Source organism: Pleurodeles waltl, chromosome 10 (assembly GCF_031143425.1).
Source record: "Pleurodeles waltl isolate 20211129_DDA chromosome 10, aPleWal1.hap1.20221129, whole genome shotgun sequence".
Taxonomy (NCBI): domain Eukaryota; kingdom Metazoa; phylum Chordata; class Amphibia; order Caudata; family Salamandridae; genus Pleurodeles; species Pleurodeles waltl.
Window position 1 is genome coordinate 929,215,954 of NC_090449.1, and position 27,790 is coordinate 929,243,743.

The window sequence follows — 27,790 nt, forward strand, 5'->3', positions numbered from 1 at the left end:
AAACTGGTTTGCAGACCCACCTCCAGGGATCGTATTGCTTGGGTATCTATTTAAAGATAAGGAATCTGCAGCTAGAAGTCTCTGCCAGATGAATAAGTTACTTACCTTAGGTAACGCCTTAGCTGATAAAGACTACGCCCTCATTATGACAGTGGCGGTAAAAACTGCCTACTGCCGCGGCGACGGCCGCCAAAAGACTGTCGCTGCAGCCGTGTGCCGTATTATGACCACAGCCAGAAGGATGTCAGAAATCCGGCTGTGGCCATGCCGGCGGATGGCGGTAAGGTGCTGCTGCCATCAATAGTCTGCTGCCGGCCGTATTATGACCAACTATGCGGCCTGGTGGTGTTCTGCTGCCGGCCGCTGATGCTGGCAGCAGCGCCCTGCCCCGTCTCCTGCCAGAGGACCCCCTAAACACAGGTAAGTGGGTGCTCCGACAGGGGATGGGGGGTGTTGTGTGTGTGGGGGTGTGTATGTTTGTACGTGTGTGTATGCGGGTGTGTGTTGCGTGTTGAATGTGTGTGCATGTATGGAGGTGTGAGTGTGTGTATGTTGTGTTCTGTGAATGCGTGTATGGATTAAAGTGTGTGCGGATGTGTGTGAATGAATGGATGTATGCATGCGTGGATAAATGTGGGATTGGGTGTGTGTGCGCGTGAGTGCGTGTGTGAAGGAGGGCGTGAATGTAGGAGGGGTTTGGACAGGAATGGGGGCTGGGGCGACTCTCGGGAGGGATGTGGAAGTGGGGAAGACCTCTATCAGTGACAGGGAAGGATTTCCCTGTCACTGATAGTGCCTACCGCCATGGTTTTCGTGGTGGTAAGGGAGCCACGAAAACCATGGCGTAGGCAGTGTCATAATCCTGCAAGCGGTACAGTGACAGCCGTTGTGGTGGTCGGTGTGGTACATTGGCGGTATGGCTTCAGCCAAATCGCCAATGTCATAATATGGTGGAGAGTACGGCCAGCCTGTTGGCAGTACTTTCCACCATAATACCGCCAACCGCCAGGATCGTAATGAGGGCCTATATCTAGCTGCAGATTCCTTACTGACCCACCCATCCTCCCCTCCCTACGAACTGATTTCTAGGGACAGGGATGAACCTTTCAGGGCCCTAGTTTGACTCACCAGTGGTCAGTTCTTCATGGCTCCAAGCTGATGGCATGGAAAGTTGTGAAAAGAAACTGACATTGGCATCCCTGGGTGGCGCCTATATAGTTACTACAGCATCATTTTTGGTGTGGACGCCGCCTACAACGGATGTGGAGCCAATCAATGCACCTACCCGCGCGCAGGGGTACTGCTCACAAAAAATCTTCTGGATCCTATCTGATTCCTGGGGAGAATTCAAAGGTAAGGAATCTGCAGTTAGATATAGTCTCTAACAGATAACACTTTACCAAAGATAAGTTACTTGTTCTTCCTGAGGCACCAAGTGAGACTAGTACATGATAGATGGGTACCCTCCACAGTCACACAGCGGGCCACAACGCCCAGTCCTGCCAACTTCCAGTATAACGTCTCCCAGGGGTGCAGGCACCAATCAGTCCGTCCCACACCTCCCCACTCCCGCGGGGCAATCTTTCCAGCATGCGGCATGAAAATCACAGCAAGTCCTCAGCCATGTGTGGAGTCACTTAGGACATACTGCACTTTCTGAGATGGTGTTGTCCAAATTGTACTCCTCAGATCGCCCATTCGAGTGGGTTGCATGTTCTGAGTCTGTGGACCTGCCATGGATGATCCGGGTCGCTGCCAACAGCGCTGCTGCTTTGTCTTTTTCTGTGTGAGCATTCATCCAGGCGCATCGGATCATGTTCAAGGCACAGTCATGGGTGAGGCCTCGCCCATGAAGCACCTCAGCTTGTGCACCTCCATGTGGAAATGATGGAGGAACTCCCAGTCATCAGCAGGGTTCAAGAAGATGTGGATGTTTCCATCCAGCAAGTCCCACAACTTAGCATGGGACAAGAGGGAGTACCCGAGACCCGCCTACCATAACTCCAGCTGACTTTAAAAAAGGATACTGCATTAGCTTGCACTGCGGCAGTAAGTCCTGGGGACATGGTCACTGCTGCATCATTAATTCAAAAGGGGCCATCTGTGCATGCCTACTGAAACAGGGTAGCTTGATCACAGTAGTGCAGCTGTCTGGCCCTCACTGGTCTTGATGTCATCCCTGGGGCCGGAGGCTTTGCAAGGACTCTGTGGGCATGCTCGAGGAAAATAAAAATAGTTCATTAGGAGCCACCTGGGTTTTATCCAGTTTTCCAAATAGGCAAGCACCCTCCTGCCCTCCATACCCCCCTGCAGCCCCATGATCCACACATTGTTGCTTCGAGTGCAGCGTTCGGGGTCCTCTGCTCTGTTCTCCAAGATCTTCACACACTGAATGAGAGCCACCATTTGTTGCTGCAGAAACTGCAGTGGTGCCTGGAACTCCTCAACAAGTACATCCGTTTCCTTGACCATGTCTGCAAGTTTGTGGTGGTGCTCCCTAAGAAGGCCCAGCTTTGTTGTCACAGTGCCTATCTGCTTCTGCAAAGTATCTTTGGGGTCAGCAATAGCCTCCAGAATCCTGTCCAAAAGTCAGTTGCAGTGCAGATGAATGATGCTGTGAACCATCCCCATTTGGTGAGACCTCCAACGGGGTGCTCCCTGCATCCTCACGGTCGGGCCAGGGTTCTTCATTAAAAGGCAACTACTAACTAATGCACTCCATGGAAACTTGTGGCCAGTCATCAGCTCAAGGGAGGGGGGGTCCCTGCCTGCCTTCCTCACCTCTCAGCTAGCCATGCCACAAGCCCTCTACACCACTGACAAAGGTGCTAACTAAAACGTGCCACACGTCGGTCGTACTGGGTTGCAGGGCCCTTCCACTGTCACCGGCCCGTACCCGAAAAGCCACCGACGCCCTTTCAAAGCGCCATCTTGGTCCAGGAAAATTAGGCAAACATATCCACAGGTGCCCACCTGGCACCACCAGGCACAGGCTGTCACCCAGTCTTTAGGCCCTGAAGAAAGCATGCAACAGTGCTGAGCCCCTAGGCACTGAACAAAACCCTGAAGCTCCTTGACTGAGCCTGTCTCCCCCATTAACAGGCAAATGGGGCTTCAGGGCTCCCCCAGCCCGGGCAGCACCCAGGCAACACCACCGAAATCACCCCCAGGCTCAGTTCATCCTCGTATCTCGTGCCCGGCGTGTTGTATGAAATGATGCCTCACCTCCACCTTTGGCACCCATCTTGCTGGCCCCACTTCACCTAGCTGGAGTGCAGCACCAGGTTCCCTATCACAGGTCATGCATCCTTAGCACACTGTGGGTGGGTCGCGATTCTCCACCATAGGTCAGGCTTGCCTAGCACTCCATAGAGGGAGTATCGCGATCCTCCCTTGCACTACTGCACTGTTCCACTTGTTGGACGTCTGACACAGAGATTGTCAGCCCAGGTACCCTACCTACAGAGCATCTTCTCAGAGGCCGGGAGCCGCCTCTGTCTGCCTCAGCCCAGCCGCAATGTCACAGCAGTTTCCCCGAGCCATACCGGCCCGGTAATGCACCATGGGCGGCCGGGCCAAGGATCAGTATGCCAGAGAACTGCCTACAGCAGAGCGAAAGCTTCATGCGTCCCTCATCTTCTCCGTGCAGGCCACGCCCCACTTGGTTTCTCCTAATAATTAGACCTTACTTATCTGTGGGTATGAACGTATGTAAAACTGTCTCCGTCACTGAAATGTTTAAAACCTAAATTGAAGTTCACAAACTCAAATTGATAGAGTAACATGTATTATTTTTATGAGGAGGTCATACATGTGGTAATACATGCTCCCTCTTGCCTGTCACTATATCCTTACATAACATCTTAACTGTTGTGAAATAAGGGACCATATTGAGCCACCGAAAGACATCAGAATGGAAGATATAAAGCACTTGCACAAGGTGTGAAGTGTACTCTTCCTCTGGAAAGCAGCTGTTCTAGAGGTAACTGTATTGAGACACTGTATTGTTTCCTTATTTATTTGCTCTCCATTCATGTCCTATTCTTCCATGACAAAATCAATTTTGACTAGAGTTAATGCAGATAAGAATATCTGTGAGGAGAGCCTTTCCTGTTATGAACATGTAGTTCCAGATTACTTTATTGTTGTTACATTTGTATTACAATTAAATCTAGAATTCATATTTCTTTTCCTAAAAGATGGATACATTTGTAAACCCTCTACGCAACTCTATGAGGAATGTTTCAAATGTAGTCAAGGCCATTCCAGACAGCCTCGCCGAAGGAATGACTAAAGTATCAGACAATATGGGCAAAATGTCTGAGAGATTGGGGCAAGATTTAAAGCAATCCTTTTTCAAGGTAAGCTTGTATGCTTTATCTCGTGGCTATTAAAAGTACAGTAAGTTCACTCAAGTGGAATGCACAATTAGCTTTCTCATCTGCTAATCAAAAATGTCATCATTTGGTTATAAAATTAATTTCTTTCTACTTTTCCTTTTTCCTTCGTTATCCTTGGAAAGAAATACCTCAATTTTTGGCATTGAGTAGAAACTAACTAAACACCCTGTATGTCTTTTCCACGTGTACTAACCCAACTGCCATACTCTTACTGTGTATTTTTTTGTGAACTTGTATTTGAAGAGGCCATACATTTTTTTATAGAGTCTCCACATTGTTTATAGAGTCTGCACATTGTTTATGCGATTTTCTATGGGGATAAAGTTTTCTCATTGCTTGTCACTTGAAAGAATGTGAAACATTAGCTAGCAATGTTTCCACTAAAAATGTGTACAGCACTAGGCATGTGTCCACTTTAAGTCCTAAAATCCAGACTGACAGATTGATGAAAACCAGCCTTCCTTAAGAAGCCTTCTTTGGGTATTGGTAAGAAACACAGTTCTAGTAGGCATAGGGCCATCTGTACGAACACTTTTTCCCATAGGCACAGAATGGGTAAAAACCTTTGCTACATCTGGCCCATAGTGTTATATGATATTAACTGCACTCTTCAATATAAACATTGGTTTAATGATAATAATAATAAGATTCTTTTTGTGTACTAAACCCACTTTAGAATGTGGCACCAGGCAAGAGGTAATTGTGCTTTATCCTTGTCTCCACTTGACATTTCGGGGTAAATTTTACAACCTGCACTTTAAAGTGTAAACAAACGTAGCAGATTCAGATGGTGAAATACCATGGGCTGGCATACATAAAAAAGCAACAGTGTTACAGAGGGGGCACTCCACCTAAAGACGAGCATATACAATGGAGTAGGTCTCGCATATTTCGAACAATTTAATTGTCATCTTTTGACAACAGCGCCCACGAGCAAAAACAAAAGAAAACATGAGTGGAAACTGTGAAAGACGACTTAACAACAAAAAAAAGAAATTTAGCTTTAAAAAACAAAACTTTGCAAAATAGTACCTGGATCACATCAGGAGTAGCGGACGGGCACTAATTAAGTTGAAATCGATTAGTGCTTGATCGCTGCTACACACAGAGGAATGGAAATGATGCTAGACATACCTTGACGAATTACGAGGCTGTAAAGAAGAGTACCACACAAACCAACAAATGGATAGCGACAGGCGGGCTCCAAGCCTTTTGCTGAACACAACTGTGTCTCACATGAGAGGCGCATGTACTAGTGCATGCACTCGCAGGCCCGACCCTAAAAAGTACAGCAGAGGCTTGGAGAAGCCCGACCATAAAAAGTTAAAACACTAGACAGCAAAAGCTCGAATTCAAACCTAGGTTGAGGTCTGCCCAAACAATCAACTCTGCTCTTTCAATTGAATGGTAAAAAAAATAAATAGATTGACAGCTTTAAGGAGGCAAAAACACTACGAGGGAGAGATGGCCCCATGGGGCACACATCCACGCATAGTGTGTAGGTGTATGTCCCATAGTGAAATGTCTGTAAATTGTTGCACCAATCTTTCTGTTTCTTGAAGGGGGGGGGATTGAAGCGTGGCCTTTGGAGTTCTTCCATTTTATTCCCTGAAAATAATTGGGATGAAGCTGATTAAAGTATTAGGTATTCAGCATGTTAGGAAATGTGTTATTCAATGTTTCATACCAAAAGAGGGAGTGTGGGGCGTAATTGTAATTGTAAGAGACAGCAGTACACCCTACCTATAATGGTGAAAAAGAAACAGAAATACTGTTTGTTCTTCACAGTATTCAGGGACTATGTGGCCCACGGTTTATGGGTATATGACTTCACTCTTAGTTAATAGGATGTTGAGCCTTCTCTCACAGCTTGTGGTATGTTTCATCATTGCCTCCGCTTCTACGTTGAAATGAACATCCACATTGTAAGCAAGTGGTAAAATGTCAAATTGGTTCAAAAGATGGATAACTTCAAAAAGAGAAAAGTATATTACTAAAGAAATCCTTATTACCATTACAGTCTTTTGCTAAGTGTGTGGTGTAGTTGTGATTGCTAAACTACAATAACCACAATGCAAAACAAAAATCCTGAAACATAGAACTAGGAGAGCTTGACGTGGGTAAGATTATTACGGCAGCCGCATGAGAGAAATGTATGTGCATTGAAATTATAGGCTGTTATGAAAACCCTGCATGGGTGTGGCCATCTTGGACTTCCATTGATCTCCCCTAACTCTACATTTCCCAATGCCTTTTCAGTTGATTTTGTCGGTCTAAGCTGCAAATGTTGACTTGAAATTTACCCTTTTCGATCCCACCATCTTTCCCTCAGTGCAGCTGGTGTCTCGCATGTTTGTTTTGCTCAAGCCCCGCCCAAGGAGCTAGTTTTATTCAATTTATTACATTTTTAATACCGAACCCTTTTTTCTCTGCGCCCCCTCTTTTAGTGGTGTTACCCACCGCTGTGCTTTCATCTGCCGAGTAGGTGATTTACCATAAAGATTTCCTGCCCTCCTTGGCCAACAGTGGGATTCCTGCAGCAGGAATACCCGATAATGCCGCTGATGGGCTTCCCTGAAGGCACCATGATCCCATGATTTTGTCTTTAATAAAAATTGCAGAGGCAATACATTTTTTTTGGGTGCATGTCTCGTTTTCATTAACACGTCATAATTAATGGAGTTACGGTGGCTTGCAGCTATAATGAGTTCTAAGCATAATAATATCCTCCGTTCTAATAAGTGAGCACTTCTGGCATTTAAAAGCATACTAAATCAGGAACAGTACTACAAATGTATCCGCTCTTTCACCCAGCATTATCTTTAATAGTAGATATTTACATAAGCATACATCCCATCCCATTACCCACTTCCAGGGCTGGAAAACATGCTGAAATCTTCATATATCTATTATTATTATTATTGTTTTTTGTCGTTTTTTATAGCGCAAGCTCCATTCGAAGGTATTGGTGCGCCTTACATGAGTATGAGTTACATTACTCAAATACACATTCGTTTTTGATAGACATGGGGAGATTACGTGGTTTGCCCAGAATCACAGGGCACACCGAGGCTCCAACCTGGCTCCCCACATTCAAACCCTGCAGCTCTGACTGTTATGCCACATCCTCTCCCACAATGAGATGAGAGGGATTGATTTGCATTTCTAAACAGTGATGTTGGTGTCAGCCTTTGGAATGGTGTCTTTATGCAATCACTATTTCGCATCCACTTATTTAACTTTGTTACATTTAATGCAGATCTGCTTCCCTAGAACATCATCAGTGGGACAGATCCTGAGCCTTTCATATACTGCTCCCCTCCCTCCATTTGCCAGAATGACAGAAGCAGCACATTCAAGCTAGCCTGGCTGTTGAGGGATGTTACTCCAGAACTGGTCCCAGGATGCTTGCTTCTGGTCCAGGGAGGACCTGACCTGGCAGTTCGGGCTGTACTGTTACCATGGGGATCAGGGTCAGGACTGCTTTGAGTATGACTGAGTCCAAACTGGAGTGGCATGGTGAGCAAAAGAACAATGGATTAAACCCAGATCTGTGACTGGGGGTGAGTGTTGAAAAGTTTCAGCACTCCGTCCTTCATCCTTTTGTGTTGCAGAAGTAGCAGATCGGCACTTTTGGCTACTTTATTACTGTCACAATCCATTTTGTGGCTGTTAAACAGCTGCATTACTGGATATCTCGGCACGGGGTTAACTTTGAGCCCCTCAAATGAAAAGTTTGAAGGTAGCTGTAATGCGACTGAGGAATGCGATGTTATCTGTGCTTTGGGTACATCTGTTTGTGGCGCCCCAGGCTACTTTTGATGACACACCGGGGTGCTGCAGCACACAGATTCAGAACTGCTGTTGCTAAGTATTGCTCATTGATGGCCAAAACGAATGCCTGTATAGAATACTACTGCGTAGCGTATTAGAATGTTTCAGGTAGCATTTAAAAATTTGAAAAAGAAAGTACTAATCCACCCCGACTTTAATATAGTCCTTAACCAGTCCTAAAAGTGGATACATCTTTCCTCCTACGACAGATAACACATACAAATTTGTCAACCTTGTGGACCCCTTTAGCACCAGTAACTTAAAAAAGTTTCCTCGAAGAGTTCATTCGTCTCTCACGTAGTCTGTAAGAAATTCTAGACTACATCTCCTTACAAAAGCGCTTAAACTCAGTGATGTTTGAGGGCATTCATTTATGCAGATCTCCTCTGCCGGATCTTTCTATCCACAGATTCATCACCCGTGGAATAATCCAGAGACACCATACTGGATCCGGAAGCCTTTTGCTGCAGTTCATCTAACAGCCAGGTGAATCCCAGCTCTTTCCCTATGATCCCTCGGACAGAGTCTCAAAATAATTGAGGCATTCAAGAAACATATTCTAACCAGCAACACTAGCCTTGAGATCAGTCATCTGTTTTTTTTTACTCGTCTGATATACGCACACAGTTTGGGATATAGTTAGCAATATCTTGCCAGAAGTCCCTGAAGACCTTCTGGCCCCCATTTACAAACAATTCAGGGTGCTAGGGGCTGCTAAATATGTAATTTGGTATGGCCTCGACCCCACCGATTGCTGAGGCCGGGCAGTGTAGTCCTCTGTCACCACTGCAGTCCTCTGTCACAACACATGGATGAAATCTGCTGTTTTTTCTGGGTGTGTCTAGGCTGCCATTAAGGATATGTCATTTGATGGGCCTCACCTGTTTGGCGAGAAAGCAGATTCTTCCCTGGAGCTCTGTAAGGAAAGCTGTACCACTGTCTGTTCCTTGTGCTTTTTGGCTTCCACCCAGCAATTCCCTCAGTAAACCTGTTTCTGTACAGACAGACAACACCAGGCCCCACTCCCTTGTGCCACCACAGCAAGCACCCCAATCCTTTCAGGGTAGGAGACGCGGATCAGGCAGACATCAGGCTGGTTAGTAGGGGCAGCGATCCTCTCAGTCCCTAAGCTGTGTCTCAGCAGCCTCCAGGCCACTTTAACTTTTCCTAAGAAGTTCATGACCACCCTGTAGAATGCCTGATTTGACACTTTGTCCACTGGTGGCAGCAGTACATCAGACTCAGAGTCCTCCAAATTGTCCAACTGACCTATGCCCTTCTATTGATTTTAGATCTATTGCATCTTCCACTTACATCAGAGTGCCTTTCAGAGGACAACCCGACCTTTTTACTGCAGAAAGTGCAGACAGGCTTGTCCAACGAGGCCATAAAGCACTTGTCTGCCCCAGAAATAGGGACTGGATGTTATAACCACTATTTCCTGTGGAAAGACAAGGTTGGAGGTATCCGTCCTAATTTATATCTTTGCCCTCTGAATGCCTTCCTTCAGAAGGACAAATTCACAGTGCTCACAGTGGCCCATATTTAGTCTGCCCTGGATCCAGGTGACTGGATGTTAGCCCTGGACATGCAGAGTGTTTATTTTAATTTTCTCATTCTGCACTCCCACAGACATTACCTATGGTTCAGGGTAGGCTAGAACCATTTCCAGTTTGCTGTGATCCCCTTTAGTATTCCCCGTGTCCCAAAGGTGTTCATGAAAGTGATGACTGTGGTTGCGCCAAATCTTCAGAAGTCGGGTGCATCGGTTTTCAACCTACCTCCATGACAAGACTGTTGAATGCGGGCTTGGCTCAGTCAGTTATCTGCCTAGTGTGTGTGTGTGTGTGTGTGTGTGTGTGTGTGTGTGTGTGTGTGTGTGAGAGTGAGAGTGAGAGTGAGAGAAAGAGAGAAAAAAAAAAAACCCAAGAACTAAGCCCATGATGCCTGGTGAATTAAGAATGTCTACTCTATACCAAGGTGGCACAGTGAATCTTCCAACATTGAGGGTGAGGGATGGGCTTTGGTTGGGAACCCTGGCAGGCTCTTTTCACCATTGTTGAGAATGTGCTGTATGACACATTTTGCACACTGATGTTTCAAGAAAGCTTTCTAGGAGATGCATTCAGGCTACAGTGTAGCAAGTGGCTCTTGTATACCTTTCGGTCTCTTCCTTTTCTGGCTAGAGTTCTGAAGAACATCAGGAACAACTGAGCTCAAGTTATCTCAGTGGTTCTGGATTGGGCCAATATAGTGTGGTACCTGGAACTTCTGGGCATGAGCATCTGTCCCCCAATCAGGCTTCCTCTTTGGTAGGATCTTCTGTTGCAGCAGCAGGGCAGGGCTCAGCTCCCAGGCCTGCGTAGTCTCCAACTCAATGCATGGAGATTGAGTTGCATCAGTTGGCCTTTATTTGATATCCCAATTGAGGATGTGGATGTAATCCATTTTGCAGGGCCCTGGGCAAGTTTGTGGCCTGGTGTAGAGTCTGCAACACAGACGTTTTGCATGCTAAACTTTTTGACATTTTATTGTTTTTGTCTTTGATCCAGTAAGGACTTTCAGTGTGCCCCATGAAAGGTTTTTTGTCTGCCCTTTTGGCTTTTTTGTTTGATGGACGAGACGTTGTTTCAGTCACCTGTTGTGATGAAGTTTCAAAAGGTTTGACACATATGTTACCTTGCACACCATTTGTGATGTGACAGTAAAAATTTTTTGGTCCTCAGGTTCCCCCCTCGGCACCCCCTTCCAGCAATGCACACCTGCTCATTGCGTCTTCTGCTTGTCAAAACTGTGTTCTTCACTGCAATCACTTAAACTTGTCACATGGATGCGTTCCAGGCTGTCCTCATGCAGCTGCCCAACAATCTTTTTTTACCAGACAAACTTGTCCGTCTCACCCCTCGAAAGAGAAGGAGAGACTCCATCAGTAGGAGCTTTGAGCTTTTACATTGATCACACCAAATACTGTCAGATAGACAGTCAGATGTGTGTGGAATTGTCTAGGATAAAGGAGAAAGGTAAGGCAGTATATAAATGGACTTTGGCCAGGTGGATAATCTCCAGTCTTTCGTTATCCTAATTATGCTAAAAAGGGTTTCTTTGGGTAGAATCAAATTCTTATTAGTAAAGTCAACCCTAACCCCTGTGCTATGTTCTAAAGCCTTAGTTGATCCTTCCCCAGACCAAGCATTCTCAAAAAATGCCTAATAGTATGGATGATCCGTGAATCTTACACCTTGTAGTCCCCTTTGTCTTATGTAACATTTTCTTTACCTTGATTTACACATGCATGATTCAATGTCTCTGTAAGTGTGGGTGAGTTGTAAAGTGCTCTGACACCCTACGCTGGTAAGACATGCTGTAAAACAAATGAACTACTTGTGAGAGAGGAGCTATGGAGAGATACGAGACACTATTGGAGGGTATTAGTGAGGGAATCATTGAAGAGCCCCAGTAAACATTGCTGTATCCAGGTGCACTTTACGATCATCTTTTACTATGCTTAAAAAATGAATGCTTTTGAATATATGTTGTAGAATGCACCAATTTTGCCCACATTTGTTTGTGGAGGTGGGGGGACCTCCACCTCTCCCACGCCCCTGTCCCCTTCCAGTGGTCAGGCTCGCTTGCTCGCTATGCACCCTAGAAGGGTTGGTCTGACAAAATTTGCCAGGGCTGATTAGGTTCCCAGTCCTGCCCTGTTGAGAGCTCATTCCACCAGGGCTAAGGCTGCTACTACTAGACTGGTATGTGGAGTTTACGTTTTGAATATTTGTCTATCTGCAACTTAAGCATCATTGCATATGTTCATAATGCACTATTGCCTCGATAGATGGAATTTCTCTTGGTTGGTCCTGCAGGACTTTTTGATCTGAGCCCATTGCAGAAACCCTCCTCCTTGGGTAGGACAGCTTTGGTATTATATTCTAAAAGTAAGGTGTCTGTGACTAGATGTGTCTAGCAGAAGAACAGGTTATTTATCATCAGTAGTGCTCTTTCAGGTTTATACTCTTATCTAACCGCAGATTCCTGACTGCCCTCCACTCTCTGGGCTGTGGAATTACCTCTGTTTCTACCCGAAAAGGTCATGATCTAGAGACGTGCACACTGGTACCTCTTATTGCTTTTTGAGTTCTGTGTCTGCAAGTGAGAACTGAGTTAAGAAAGAAACTGATATCAGTGCGTAGAGGTGGGGTTTGTATCTGCTCTATCACTTCCTTGGTGAAACAGTCAGCTTGGGACTGCACACTGCCACCTACTGGTATGCAGGAGCACTGCTGTGAAAATCCTCCAGATCTAGGCTGGCATCTGGAGATTATTCTAAAGGAGAGTAAACTGCAATTAGAAGGATTTTCCACCAGAAAACCAATTTCTGAAAGTAACGTACTTATTCTTTTAGTCCCACCACAGCATCTTAATGGTGACGAAGTCTGGGTTTTGACTTAACAGTTCTTGAAAATGTTAGTTCTTTTCTTTTTTAGTTGTTCAGTTGTAGACTTACGAAGGTGTTTTGGTTTAGTGTTTTGCTGCAACATCTGCTAAGCTTTAGCTGTTGGACAGTTGTCCTCACATTTTGTTTTCTATAATGTTTTGGTATATAGAGCAGTTCATTGTGATTATGAGGTATTCAGGTCTAGTGGCTGTAACACAGTGCTAAATCATCACCCTTCTACCATACTTCATGATTGCTGATATAAGGTTCTTGTGGTGTTAAGCAGCTTGTTTTTTCACCATACGTGTTTTCACATTGCAACCAAATGGCTACACTTTGGCCACACTCCATATATAGGACATTGTTCATCAATTTTTGTGCTTCATTCAGGTGGTTTTTTACAACCCTAGGACATGGGCTTGAAGCAGTGGTCTTTTTAAAGAGATATTACTGGCTACCTTTAAACAAAGCCATACTGTTGAATCTTTTCCTAATGGTAGAATAATGAACGCTAACGTTCCCCAAGTTGACAAAGATCAATAGATGTAGCTTTGGAGCTAAGTGATCTCCAGGAGCATCAGACAGTCTGATCGTGAAGTAAATTTGCTGGGAGGCCCGCTTCTGGGTAGATTGGCTACTTTCTTGCATTTACTCGATTTGTAAATGTTGCATATTTCTCACTGTAATGATGACCTTTGTATTGTTTGGAAAGGGTGTTTTGTTTCTTCACAGACCGATGAGCAGCAATAGCTCTTTTCTCAGACCTTCACAGATGTCTTTTGACCTAGGCATGGTGTCTCACCACCAACCCCCAAACAAACTAGACCAAAGTGGTTAGTTTTTTATTTTATATTCAAGTGGTAGCATTGTTATTGATCAAGTATTACTTACTTAGCAGCACCTGAATCGAGTAATCTTCTTTGCTAATATTTCATTTTATTTATTTATTGTTTGATTTGAGCCAAAAAAGACACACAGACATTACAGATTTACTCTCGTTTATAAAAGAAACTCCCCTCCCTAGTCAACTGTTACTTATCACCATTTAAATATATTTTTATCATAGACCATATTACTTTCCCTTTCCTCTGCTCCGAATAAGTGGCAGTTGCTTATTCACATCTAAATTAACCTTGTCCATACATTATAAGTGAAATAAATATGTTAATCACAGTACAATTTAACTCCATGAAAGTAGTAACAACAAGTGTGTCCTTTCCTTCCCTCTGATTTACAAAGGATTGACTGCTGTTCTGTTATTTCCATCAGTTGAGTTATTTGTACCACCAGCATACGATGTTGGTGGCTGTATTACGGTTAGGGTGAATACCTTGCTACAGACCTGTTTTCTGAACAGGCACATTCAAAACCTAGAAGTGATGGAAAATGATCTAACTTCTTTTGGAAAAGAATGATGTAGAATCTGATAGCATTCAGTTGACGACAATGGGCATGGGAAGATTACTGAATTTCCTAGGTAGGTTTCAGGAGGGTTAACAAGCAGCCAGGGTCTAAGTTTAATGTATGGTTTGAGCTAACGTAGAGCAAATTTCACATCTATTCTGTTGCAATTTTTGTAGGAACATTTAAATAATCCTGGAAGGAAAGCACTATGAGGATATTTGTGTTAACTGTGGATAACTGGGATTTTCTTTGGACAGAATATTGGATGATTCCAGGATATCTTTTCTGGTAAACATGCAAATGTTTTAATGCACTAACAACCTGAGTTTAAGACATGTTCCTCTCTTAATTAATGTCACAAAGAAGTCTGTTATTCAGAAAGGAACTCCATGTTCCAAAAGTCTGAAGTGTGATTTATTGTCACCTCTTTTTTAATGGGTATATCTTGTCACATGCCTTTCGCAGACCTCTTAAGACCATCTGGAGCTGCAAAAGTAGAATATAAGAAAGATAGGTGTAGCTTTGTCAAACCAAGTATGTGCATAGTTACATAAAGTTGCATTCCAATTATTATTGGTGTTTTGGATTTTTTGTTTTTAAGTTTACCCACATAAAAACAGATGTCAGGAACTTGATCGCTTTTTTAGTGTGTTCAAAGGTTCTACCAGTAAACCTTCCTTTCCTTCCAGTATCACTATAGCCTACTTACAACATCTCTGTTTAAAGTAACCTAGAATGTTGCTTATTCATTGTGATTATTTGCATTTACTCTTACCTTTAATTTCAGGTTCCACCATTAATACCAAAGGTTGACATAGATCCCGAACACTGTCGTGTCTCAGCTCAGCTGGATGACAACGTAAGATTTATTTCTTCAAAAACAGTTTTCTATTACTTTTAAATGATTGCTGTTTTTGTGACTGACTGCATGTGTGACTATTCTGTGGCTAGTAATGCAGGAGATATCTCTTATCTGAAACTTAAGTGTCTTGTTCTTGTATACGCTGGTGTTATGCATCTGCCTTTTACACATTGAAGTGGCAGTTTTTCACCTTGGGCCCCCAGTGCCACTGCACCTGCTAACATATTGATAGCTACCCCTTGTGCATCATTTTAAAAAAATTGCTTTATGCTTTGTTTTATATGAAAGCTTGTTTGCCATCACTTCCCATCCATAAAAAGTGCCATCAGAAGGAGTTTATAGTTGTTTATCACTGTTTTACTCAAACATTCAGAAAAAATGAATCTAAGCCAACACTCTGTACCGAGTACCTCGAGATAAAGAAGTTTTACATGCTGTAAGGTCTATTACAACTTGACAGCATTTTACAATATGGCATTATTTCTAGCACAGCATGTCAGTACTGTTTGTTTTAGGCTATATCACCAGCATCTGGTTACCACACTTTTGCCACTTAATTTGCTTCAGCCTGGAAACAACCTCAGATGTTGAAAATACACTTGATTCTTAGCAAGCCCTTCTTTCCTTAACATCTACCCACAGAACAATCAAGGGCAAACCCACTCACAAACTCTCAGTGTAACAGTAAGAGACATCTGACACCCTTGACACATTACCATAATAACCCTGTCCTAACAGGACAACATCACAGGTAATCCTGCTACTGTGAAACGTACTACAGCTGCTATGAGTATCAACAGACAGCTGTAGCTCAACACTGTCTACTCAGTGGCAGAAACATGCGAAAAAGAATACCATGGAGTACTGTGTGAGTTATGTCCCACTAATTTCAACTTGTCTGGGAGTCTGAAAGGCTCATTAGTACTAAACAGGGCAAGAGATGTCTACAGAAACACAGTTGGAAACTAAAAACAAATATAGTCAAGTGAAGATGATAGTTCAAGTAGTTACACATCTAAACAGAACTGATTACTAATGCCTATACTTTGACATTCCTCCTAACCAAATCAAACATTTGCACCTGCAGTACATTATGACTTTTCAGAATTCTGCCAACCAAATAGATTGTAGCATGCAAAATTAAACATATTCATGAGAGCACTTTTTTATTCAAAGCCACACTACTACTGTCATAGCAAGACAGGCATTGTGCAAGCAAGGAAAATAGACCCACAGACATAGATGCTAGAAGGTGAATGAGCAATAACGATGTCTTTAAATGTTGTTGTTGTCTTGTTACATCTGCTGTGCTTTCAAAGACAGAGGTCGAATGTCAGATTGTCTTTGATCAAATTGTTGCTAATTCTTCTAACATGAAGATCGATGCTTACTTCCACTTTAAAGTAAGAGCATTTTGTAAAGTGAACTATGTGGCAGTCCTGCTTGGGTAAAGGGGGTGTTAAAGTAAAGACTGTGGGATGTCATTTTTTTAACACACAATAAACTTTATCAACAATTAGGAAAGCGCAAGTGAAGCACCTTTTTTTTTACAATTGTGAAGTGTGATAGAAACATAGATTTGAATTTGATCAAAACAAATCAAGACACTTCATATTGAGCAAATGATAACTATTTGTGAAACTCGATTTCCACAGATTGTTTGTGTGCAGTATAGTTTTATTAGCAAAACTGCATGACTGTGCAAATTTATTAGCAGTTTCAATGGAGAATGTGCTGTCTGTCAATGACTCTACACCAACACACCATGCTTTAGTGATATATATGGGATAGTCTGTTCTCCAAAGTGCATCACCAGCTACTTTCCACACACATGCCACTGTGCAGCTGAATTGGTGTGTCTCATATGCTCCACTTTTTCTAAGTGTAATGCTTGACTTTTTCACAATCACTATGACTTCGATAACATAATATCGAGGACCGCAACACCATTCTGAAATTTGTTCCAGCGCCACTACCCAAAGACTGTTCGAAGGGTAGTAAAGTACAGCAACAATCTGTGTTTAGAGGGCCCTTCAGACCTCTTGGCACTGGTGCAAATGTAACTGCTGCAGCTTTGATAGCTACTCCCCTACACACTACTGGAGATCCTACTCAAGCATTCAGAAAACATATTCCAGTTTGGTGGCGTTATCCCAGATGCTTGTTGTAAAGGCACCTCTGGTGAGGTCGTTACTAATGACCATACTGAAGTATACAAATATCTCTAACAGCACAACACTTACATAAAATAACTGAGCTGAAAATCTGCCTGCAACACCATGAGTTGACTTCACCATGGTTTGCAACAGTTCCTTCTTCACAGTCACCAATTTCAAGGAGGGCACTAGCCAGGGACATATTTTAGTGAGACCCTATTTGCTAGCATATTACTAAAGGAAAAACGGTAGAACAATGCTCAAGTCTCATAAGAAGTAAGAATGAGACATTTCCTAGCTATCGAGAAGGAAAGTTTCAATTCTATTAAGGACACGGAGGCGAGGATTATGCATCATCTTTCTTCACTTTTTATTAACAGCAGGTTCAAAGTTCAACAATAAAATTAACTACAACACCCATGGGTCCACATCCCCATGGTAACCAATGTCCAATCACACTGCTATCCGACAGTCTGTATAAATATCCCTTTGTGATGACGTCCATCCTCAACTTCACTGCGAACTGAAGCTAGGTTGTCGCTAGGTAGTTGCAGCCTCCACTCCTAGGAATAATTGTGAACAATGAGATAAGAACCCATACTTTCCAAGTATAAACAGGTAATTAAACAACCATCGGAAATCCCACTCCCATCAATAGACTGAACTACAGTGTCTGCAACATCTTAGATCAATTAGAAAACATACAACGTTATAAGACCACAATCTCAACTCAACAAAATATGAATACCACCTCCAAACCCGGTGAATTCATCTTGGGTGGGCGACATGCCTGTGATGTCGGGTGGGATAATCCTCGCCTCCGTGTCCTTAATAGAATTGAAACTTTCCTTCTCGATAGCTAGGAAATTTCTCATTCTATGTCAGGACCAGAGGCGAGGATTATGCACGTTCAAAGCTTACTTACCACTAATGAAGCGGCTTCATGAATAGGTTTAAAATAGAACTTTTTAAAAGTAGACTCTGACGACCAGTCAGCCGCATTCATGATGTCTTCCAGTCTTCCCCCTAACTGGACTGCTTTGGATGCAATAGCACCCCAAGTGGAGTGAGCTCCAAAGATCTGAACATTGATGCCTGCATCCATTAAGATCCATTTGACCCACCGGGCAATGGAGGGGTAGGAAACGGCCCTGAAGGGTTTCTTAATTTAAATCAGCAGTTGGCTCTCCCCCGCTGGGCGAAGTTCTGCCGTCACATCCTCATATGTCTTTAGACACCTTACCACACACAATTTGGGAGTATACTCAAACGCTGGATAGGTTACTGACCTGGTATTACACTTTGTCCGTCTTGATATCGTGAAAGTCACTCGCTCCGGAGAAAAAAAAACTAGAATATATATCTAGAGCTCTGACATCTGAGACTCGTTTACACGAGATGAGGCATAGCAGAGTAGCCAGCTTAGCTGATAACTGTTTCCGTGAGAGGTACTTTCTATCCGGCCAGGAGGTCAAGAGACGCAAAACCTGGTTGACATCCCATAGGGACGAATACCTGGGTTCAGGAGGGCTGGTCAATCTAATGCCTTTCAGAAGTTTGCACACCCACGGGTGCTCCCCCACTGGGCAATTATTAATTGGGGGGTGACCTGCCGATATTGCAGATCGGACCGAGTTGATCGAGCAATAGGACTGACTGGAAACCACTAGATCGGCTAAGAAGTTTATGATATCTGTAATTTAGGCCCCCATGGGATTGACTTGCCTTCCCACGCACCAACGAGCCCAGCGGTTCCAGGCCGATCTGTACCTCTTACAGGTGCTTGGGGCCCAGGCTTGTCTGATGAATTTCTCAGCCTCCTGTAAAAGTCTGTGGTCCGTCCAAGGAAACCTCGGAAATCCTCCAAGTCACCAGCGAGAGATGGCCCTGAAGGGCCAGCGGATGAGATTTTCCATCTGGATTCAACAGAATGGTCGGGCTGGCCGGAAGCGGAATTGGAAGATCGCAGGAGAGCTCCAGAAGAGAGGGGAACCACACCTGTGATCGCCAAAGCAGGGTGATCAAGATCACTGTCGCCCCTTGTCGACAAATCTGTGCTGTCACTCTCGGGATCAAGAGGAAAAGGGGAAATGCATAATTCTGAACCCGACCCCAGTCCTGAAGAAAGGCGTCCACTGCCGTCGCACCGGGATCCGGACGCCAGCTGAAATACAGAGGTAGCTGGGCGTTCCACCTGGACGCATAGAGGTCCACCTAACAGGGGCCCCACCGATCCAGAAGAGCTAGGAACACCGCTCTGTCTAGACGCCAATCGCTGGGGTCCTCCAGATATCTGTAGTTCCAGTCCGCCAAGGCATTCTGGGACCCCTTCACCGAGATTTTACATTGGAGGCAGAAGTGCCAGAAATCCTTTGCCAGGGACTTCGAGCGAGTGTCCCACAAACGGTTGATGTACTGGACCGCCAAAATGTTGTCCATTCTCAGGAGAAAGAACCCGCTAGGAGTTCCAGGCAGTTGATGTGGAGGCTGAGTTCCCGGTGGGTCCAGCTTCCCCCGAAAGAGACATCCCCACAAAGAGCCCCCCATCCGTAACGGTTGGCGTCCAACTCTATCACTAGGTCCGGCGAGGCTCCAAAGATCACCCTGCTGTTCCACGCCTCCATATGATCCAGCCACCACTGGATCTCTGTCCGCGCTTCTTGGGGAAGAGCTACCAGCTCAGAGTAAGAAAGGCCGCATTGCAGCTGACGAGCTTTGAGGCGCTGAAGGGCCCTGTAGTGTAGCAGTCCCTGGAAGATGGCCTGAATCGAGGATGATGGGAGTCCCCACCACTCTGGCCAACTGCCGTAGCGAGATCCGGTCTCGCCTCAAGACCTTGGACAACTCCTTCTTGATCTTTGTTATCTTCGAGCCAGGGAGACTGAGGGAGGCCGCCTGGGAATCGATGAGAAACCCCAGAAAGGTCATGGACTGTGACAGAAGAAGGTCAGATTTCTGTGGGTTTAACACGAACCCTAAGTCCTGGAGGAGCTGAATAGTTGTGTTCGCATTGGATATTAGTCGCATGCGAGACTGGTCCATCAGAAGGATGTCGTCGAGGTAAATGATCAGGCGGATCCCCGTAGGTACTCCACTACTGGTTTGAGCATCTTCGTGAAGCACCACGGTGCTGACGACAGACCAAACGGCAGGGACGTAAACTCAAACACCTGGTCCCTCCAAATGAACTGAAGGAACCGACGGTGAGGGGGAAAGATTGGGACTGTAAGGTAGGCGTCCTTGAGGTCCAAACGAATCATCCAATCCCCGTGCAACAGGAGATCCCTGAGCATGTGGATGCCCTCCATTTTGAAGTGTCGATAAACTACCCACTCATTGAAGGCTCTGAGGTTGATGACTTGTCGGAAGCCCTTGTCTTTCTTCTCTACGAGAAAGAGATTGCTCACGAAACCTCTGGGATGAATGGTCGATAGGCAAATTTCTTCCTTTTGCAGAAGCCCCTGGACTTCTGTGTCTATCAGTGCTGAGTCTGACTCCGAAAAGACTAAGAGACGCAGTGGGATTTCCTGAACCGGAGTCCCCCAGAACTCTATGTGGAATCCCGATACTGTCTGCAACACCCAGGCGCCTGATGTTGTGCGAAAATAACCGCAGCCTCCCCGAGCATTCAAAGGGAAAAAAGGGTAGCACTCACCGTTGGCACCTCCGGGGGCGTTGGCTCCGCCCCGGGCGCCCCTTCTGTTCTTTCCCCTATCCCGAATGGGGAAGAAGGCGCCCTGTCGGACGTCTCTCCATCCGTTGTTCCTTGAGGGGTAGGAACTGGGGCCCTGCTGGAATGCTCGGCCAGAGGAGTGACCTCTTCCGGCCCCGCCAAAAACCTTCCCTGAGAAGATCTTCTCAATGGAGCTTTGCACCTTATCGAGTGCAGACAAGGTGGCTACAAGCTTGCTCAACTCCTTCATGAAGGGGTCACCAAACAAGCTTCCTTCGGCAATAGCCCTAGCCTCTGAGTTGGAGGGTTCTCCTAACTTGGGGTCAATCTTTGAGGAGGGACCTTCTCCTCTCCGCCGAAAGGGCACAGTTGGCATTACCTAACAGGCAGACCGCCCTCTGGGCCCATCCCGCCACGACATCCGTGGGCATGGGAGTGTTGTCGTGCTTTGCGTGCTCAGTGAGCTGAATTATCTGAGTTAGGGGTCCCAGGACATCCAACAACTTGACCTGGCACCCGCTCCAGGAGCGGTCTAGGCCTTTCTTGGGATCCTTCACATACTTCCCAAAGAAGGTGCACATCTTGGGGTCTATTTCAGGGGTCGCCGCTACCTTGTCTGGCAGTGTAGGACAAGGGCATTCTGCCGCAACCGGGCCCTAACCTCCATGTCGAGAGTTTGCCGGATTTTACTGGCAACATAGTCTGCCACTTTCTTGTCTGGATGCCATTCTGAGGATCGAGGATGATATATATCCTCTGGTTGAAACATCTCCGACTCCTCAGCTCCTTGCAGGTCCGACAAATTAGAGGTTGGACGCCAAGGATGCCCGAATCCTGGTCCTCCTCCTCCTCCGAGGTATCCCCCTCTGTGTCCCCCTCGACCTGCTTGGGGGACCCCTGGTCAGGGTCCGGTATGAGGTGAACCACTTCACCGGTCTCTCGGGTTCAGAACCCTCCCGGAAGGGTGGACGCTTCAGCGTGCGCGCACTCTTATGGAATGCTTCAGTAAGAATACCAAAGCCCTCCAGGTGCCCCGCGTCACAATTGCGAATTTTCTTGGGGGCTGCAGTTCCCTTATGGTCAGCCCCCGTCTCCCCAAATGTGCCTGTCCCCTTAAAGACATGTTCTGACAATCTGGCCACACTATGCTTTAAGGGGCCCAAGGCCCTGCTGATGGCCTGTGTAAGGAGGAGATCCACCTCAGGGGGCAGTGCCCGCTGAGAGGAGCCTTCCCCCGGGGACAGGGTAGGGTAATTGTCGTGGTCCTGTGAGGACTGCATTGGGGGACACAGAGGAGAAAAATTACAGGAAAAAACTCCCTATAAATATCCACAGGAAAGCTCCCCCCCCCCCCCCCCACATTCCTGTTAGGTAAAAGCCCCGAGGCAGCAAGGTCTCGACGAGCGATCCGTGATCATCGCGTTACAAATGGCAGAAAGTTACTCAACCACAAAAGCAGTGTAATGTGGGGGTTGGAGGGTTGAAAGTGAGCAGGGAACTCACTTAAAACCCTAACGCATTGCCCTGAGGCGTTTGCGCGCTTACGTGGCTCAAATCGCTTGAGGAACGCTTCGGGAAAACCAGAGCGCACAAAAGAGCGCCCTCTGGTGGACCCGACACAGATTAAAAAAACACCGCGCTCGGGCAAAGTAAATGCCTACTGCGCGTCTCGGTTGCTAAGCAGCCAAGTAAAGCAGCACGTGTGCGGCAACACAATCCAAATACCACAGAACGAGGCAAAATTAAATAAAGTAGACTTATGAACTCTTCCAACTCAAAGACAGAAAGGAATGACACTTACCTGACCAGTGAGCATTGAAGAAAGAGGATGGATGTCATCACGAAGGGACATTTATACGGACTGTCGGATAGCAGTGTGATTGGACATTGGTTACCATGGGGATGTGGACCCATGGGTGTTGTAGTTCGTTTTATTGGTGAACTTTGAACCTACTGTTAATAAAAAAGTGAAGAAAAATGATGCATAATCCTCGCCTCCGGTCCTGACATAGAATTAAACATCATGTGCCATTATAACGTAAACTCAACCAGAGTACAAAATGAAAAGTGAAAAGTTAGGTTTTAAATTGTGTTCTTGGAAAATACCAATCAGAGTTTTCAGTGGAAATGGAACCCATTACAAGGTTGTTTTAAGCAGAAAATTAACAGCTGACAAACAAGACCATATTTAAGTTTTATTATGTTTTCTATTGTCAGGTAGATGATAATATTCCTCTCAGAGTTATGCTGCTTCTCATGGATGAAGTTTTTGATGTGAAAGAAAGAAATCAGTGGCTAAGAATGAACATCAAAAACCTTCTGCAACGACTTATAAGAGCAACATACGGTGACACGATCAACAGGTAGTGTTAACTAACTCCTAAAACAATGCTCTCTGGGGATTATTGACTGTCCAAATAATTTATAGTTTTTATGGGTGTTCATGAGTTCATTCTGTCTTTTTTTTAAGCACTGATTGTATGTTGTTTGTTGTGTCTGTTATGTGAATTTGTCTCTATTTTGAAAATGTCCACTGCTTTTTTTACTACTGACAAATATACCAATCATTGCAATGCCACAGTTGGTTCTTATGTGGGGCATTTCTGATGGACATTTCTAATGGCAAATTCCACTCCTTTAGAATACTTAAATTAGCAGACTGGATCCAGAGAATTCTGAATCAGTAGCTACCCTCCCTGCACCATAGCAGGCCTGCCTTCTCCCCACAATGGGAGAATTCAAGCCATGCTGCAGCTGCAAGAAGCAGATGTTGGTCATGGACCTCCATGACTTATCTCTCCGGTACTTGTGCTCATGTGATAAATGCACCCTGATGCACCAGAAGGTGATCAGGGAGCGGATGGCAAAGCTGTATATCCCAGAACATAAAAAGATGCCTAATTTCAATCAGTGGAGCCTTTCCCTTGTATAACCCTAGTCTTGCTGAGTCACCAAACAAGTCAGAGTCTAAGGTGCACCACAAGGGCAAAAAGGCCTACCTGAAATCGGATTCCTCTCACTGTGCAGCTTCTCGCCTGGCTTTTAATAATATGTACTCCCAAGGACTTTTTTCTCTTCCGGCATCCACTGACTCTGAGCCCATACTGCAGTTGATCGAGCTTGCCCTGATTTCTCCAGACTGTCGGTCCAGCAGCAAATAAAGGAATTTACAGAGGCCATGCTGCAAACTTTTGAGACACTGCCCTCTCCCTCTGCAGAACCTTTGTCCCCCACACACACACACAGAACTGCAGGCACACTTAGACCAGCATCCCCTTCCTTAGCACCAGCTGACCTCACATAATCCACACCTTGTACTGACATTGCTCTCATCCCAAGGTCCAAAGTGGTTTCTCCCGTGGCTATGCTGACCATTGGATCCGTTCCAGACAACAATTTCTGATCCAGAACCCACGTTTTTTCACACCAGACAATGTAGCGCTATAACCAAAGCACAGCCAACTATAATTATCCTGATTTCCAGTCTCTTTCATGACATCAGTTCTCCCAGAGGTTGGATACAGTCCAAGGATTGCAACATGGTCCTGATGATGACGAAGACTATGATGATGATGAGACAAGCAATTTAGCCGTTCTGCCCCTCATTATACATTTGCAAGACTCCATTTGCACCCAAAAAAAGTGAGTGGGTTGAATACTTATCCAGAGTTGAAATTGTCTGGTCCACTGATGGAGAATGTGTCTCTTTAGTAGTTGACGTATGACGAATCACGTTAGTCCTTGACCTCAATCTTCTGAATGTAGAAATGAAATCTAACCTACTTCTTGAAAGTCTCTAATCAGAGCATCTAATAGAGACTCGCAGCTGTAGATTCCTTTTAATTCTTCCCCAGCGTCAGACCGGGTCCTGATGATTTTTAGTGCGCAGACCCCTGCACGCTAGTAGGTGGCGTTGATCTGCTCCGCGTCCGGCGTCTGCATCGTCTGCACAGGAAATGGCATTGCAGTACCTATATAGGTGCCACTCAGGCACACCGATTTCATTTTTTTTGTCTGTGCCAATGAGCGCTGATCTGAGAGAAGAGCAGTCGTTTGATTAACCCTTTTCGACATTTTGTCAAACTTTTAGGAGGGATTACCTCCTGGTGTGTCTACATGTTTTCACATAAGATGGGTTTTAAGCCCTACGGATCTAGTCATCAGGAGATGTTGGTGAGGGATCCACATCTCGTCTGTTTGCGGTGTATAAAGTGCAACCACAGGTTGAAGTCATGCTGCGACTGCCAGGCCATGTATCCGAAGGTTTCAAGGTAGTGGTCTCTAGAGTTGATGGGGGCCCGGCACAGGACTCCACCCAGGTTGAGGTCCTGGTCGAGAGGAAGGTCCCGGGACTGGTCACAGAGTTCGAAGTAGTCATCCCACTCTAAGTCCTCGGAATGATTGGGTAAGTCGAGGCAGAAGAAGAGCAAGAAGTCAAAGCGGTCTTCAACTTCTCCTTGTCCAGCGGCTGATGCAGTGAGGGAGCATCGTTACTCTGTCTCGTTCTTCAGAGCCTGCGTCTGGGATGACTCCACCCTTCCCTGACATCCTGGGATCTGGAGCGACCTGATCCAAAAAAATTGGTGAGACCATTCGCCTCACTTTTGGCCAGTCTGACCCTGTTGGTGCACCTTCAAGCTCTGCTGAGTTGGAGAGGGCCCCATCGGGTTCTGGGCCAGGGGCTTCTGGCTTGACACTGATGGACTCCCTAGATCTGGACCTGAACCATTTGTACCACCTCGACCTTTCCAGCATTGGTCCCGATGCTGACGCTACTGGTGACACCATCCCCGTCTTTGACACTGGGCCGGATGAGCGTCACCCGATGCCAACTCCTACGTTAACAGGAACTTCGCCTTCTAGATTGGATCCTGAGCCCTATTCTGTTGGGTTAGGCCTTGGAGACAACTGGGAATGGTCACTAGACCCTTTGGAATACCAGCCTTATGAGGAAATGGAGTGGCGTGAAAACTTGGGTGAAGCCAGTGAACTGGACACATCTCAGGATACTGGTATGCTTTCTCCCCCTACTATGGATACAGAGGAGGGAGCCTCTTACGCAGTGGTGGTGAGGAGGGCAGCTGTGTTCCTGGACCTTCAGCTTCCCATGGTGGCAGTCAAGACTGAACTCTTGACCGAGGTGCTGCAACCGGGAGCCTCCATATCTGAACCCCTGCTCTTGTTCAGTGATGTTCCTATGGACGTCCTTTTAGGTAACTGGTCCAAACCCAGCACAGGGGCTCCTGTGAATAGGATTATTGCTCTCCGCCACCGGCCCACATTTAGGGACCCAACCTTCCTCATGCAATACCCCACCTCTGCATGTCTTTTCAGACATTCCCACACTCTGTGGGACACAGTGTCACAAGTGGTGCCACAGGTCCTGGAGGACGCCTGGAATGTACTCTCTCAGGCTGTTGCCTACTGTCTAGACTCTGCGTGGACAAAGGTGCGGTACACACTGACCTCGTGATCTTTTCCTTATGAAGGAGAAATTCAAGATGCTCACATTGGCTCAGGTTCGGGTCTGCTGTGGATCCAGGACTCTGGATGGTAGCTTTGGACATGCAGGATGCTTATTTAGACATCCCCGTCCTGCCTCACCACAGACTTTACTTGTGGTTCATGGCCTTACCAGCACGCCTCGGGTGTTCACCAACATGATGGCAGTGCTTGCAGATCATCTGCGGAGATCAGGGGTATCAGTCTTCACCCTATCTCGACGAATGGATGTTGAAGGCGGACTTACCCAAGGCTGTCGTCTTCCACCTTCAGACTACGGCGAACCTCCTGCATTCACTGGGGTCACTACAAACATGCCAAAGTCACACCTAACTCCCTCTGAGGCACTCTCTTTCATCTGAGCTGTTCTGGACGTGGTGCAGTTTTGAGCTTATCCTCCTGAGCGGCGAGTCCACTATATTCAGGCTGTGATACCAATATTTCAGCCTGTATCCAGACTCACAGACTGACAGTGAGGTTGTTGAGACACATGGCCCCCTGCATCCTGCTTGGTGACACATGCCAGGTGGCAAAAAGCGGGCTCTGCAGTGAGACCTAAAGTTCCAGTGAGCGCAGAATCAGGGGAATCTCTCCGACATGGTCCAGATATCGGACAAAACTGCAAAAGATCTGCAGTGGTGGCTAACGAACCACAATTGGGTGAGAGGCAGATCCGTGTCCCTTCACGCACCGGATCTTACAGTGGTGACAGATTCTGCACTCCTGGGATGGGGCAGCCAATTGGGAGAGGTGGACTCTGGTCTTCAGCGGAAGCAAGACTCCACATCGACATGCTGGAGCTCAGAGCGATCCAACTGTCATCGAAGGCCTTTCTACCCTCCATCAAGGGTAGGCTAGTGCAGGTGTTCACAGACAGGGGCACTACCATGTGGTATCACCCTAGGTGTCTCCACCTGTAGGAGGCGCATGTTGTCTTTCAGCAGTGGGATGAGCTTTCGTTAAATCTGTTCACCTCTGCCGAGAATGTGCAGTGTCAGCAGTTTTGCACGCTGGCTCTTACTCAGAGATGCTTTTTGTCTCAAGTGGAATTACGACCTCCTTGTACGCCTTTCTGCCCATATCACTCCTGCCTAGAGTGCTCAAGAAGATCAGGAAAGGCTGGCCCCAAGTAATCGTTGTGGCTTCGTACTGGGCACGGAGAGTATGGTATTCCAAGCTGCTGATCATGTCCATCGATCTTCCGGTCGGACTGCCCCTTCAGGAAGAACCTCTGTTGCAGCGTCAGGGAAGGGTTCATAACCCGTACCTGCCCACTTCCTGCCTTCTTGCATGGCTATTGAGCAGCAGCAGTTGACAGTTTTGACTTTCCTCCCAAAGTCTGTAACATAGTCTTGGCAGCCAGGCCTCCCTCCACCAAAATGGTATACGCCTGTCATTGGTAGAAGTTTGTGGCATGGTGCACAGATGTCTGTTGATTCCCTTTCTGAAGTTCTGCTGTTCATTCTTTCCCTTGACTAGCAGGACTCTACTTTGGGCACTCTTCAGGGTTAATTATCAGCCATT

The 27,790-nt window shown here is 45.9% G+C and overlaps 1 protein-coding gene across 6 annotated transcripts in view; it reads left to right on the forward strand.

Annotated features, from left to right (window-relative positions):
* The window catches only part of SNX13 (sorting nexin 13), a 587,891-nt gene that overhangs the window by 461,997 nt on the left and 98,104 nt on the right, over nt 1-27,790 (forward strand). For all 6 annotated transcript variants that reach the window (XM_069211703.1, XM_069211707.1, XM_069211702.1 and 3 more), the window contains exons 23-25: nt 4,200-4,361; nt 14,861-14,932; nt 22,982-23,127. In XM_069211703.1, the coding sequence (XP_069067804.1) occupies nt 4,200-4,361; nt 14,861-14,932; nt 22,982-23,127 (380 nt within the window). The remainder of the gene's footprint in view (nt 1-4,199; nt 4,362-14,860; nt 14,933-22,981; nt 23,128-27,790) is intronic.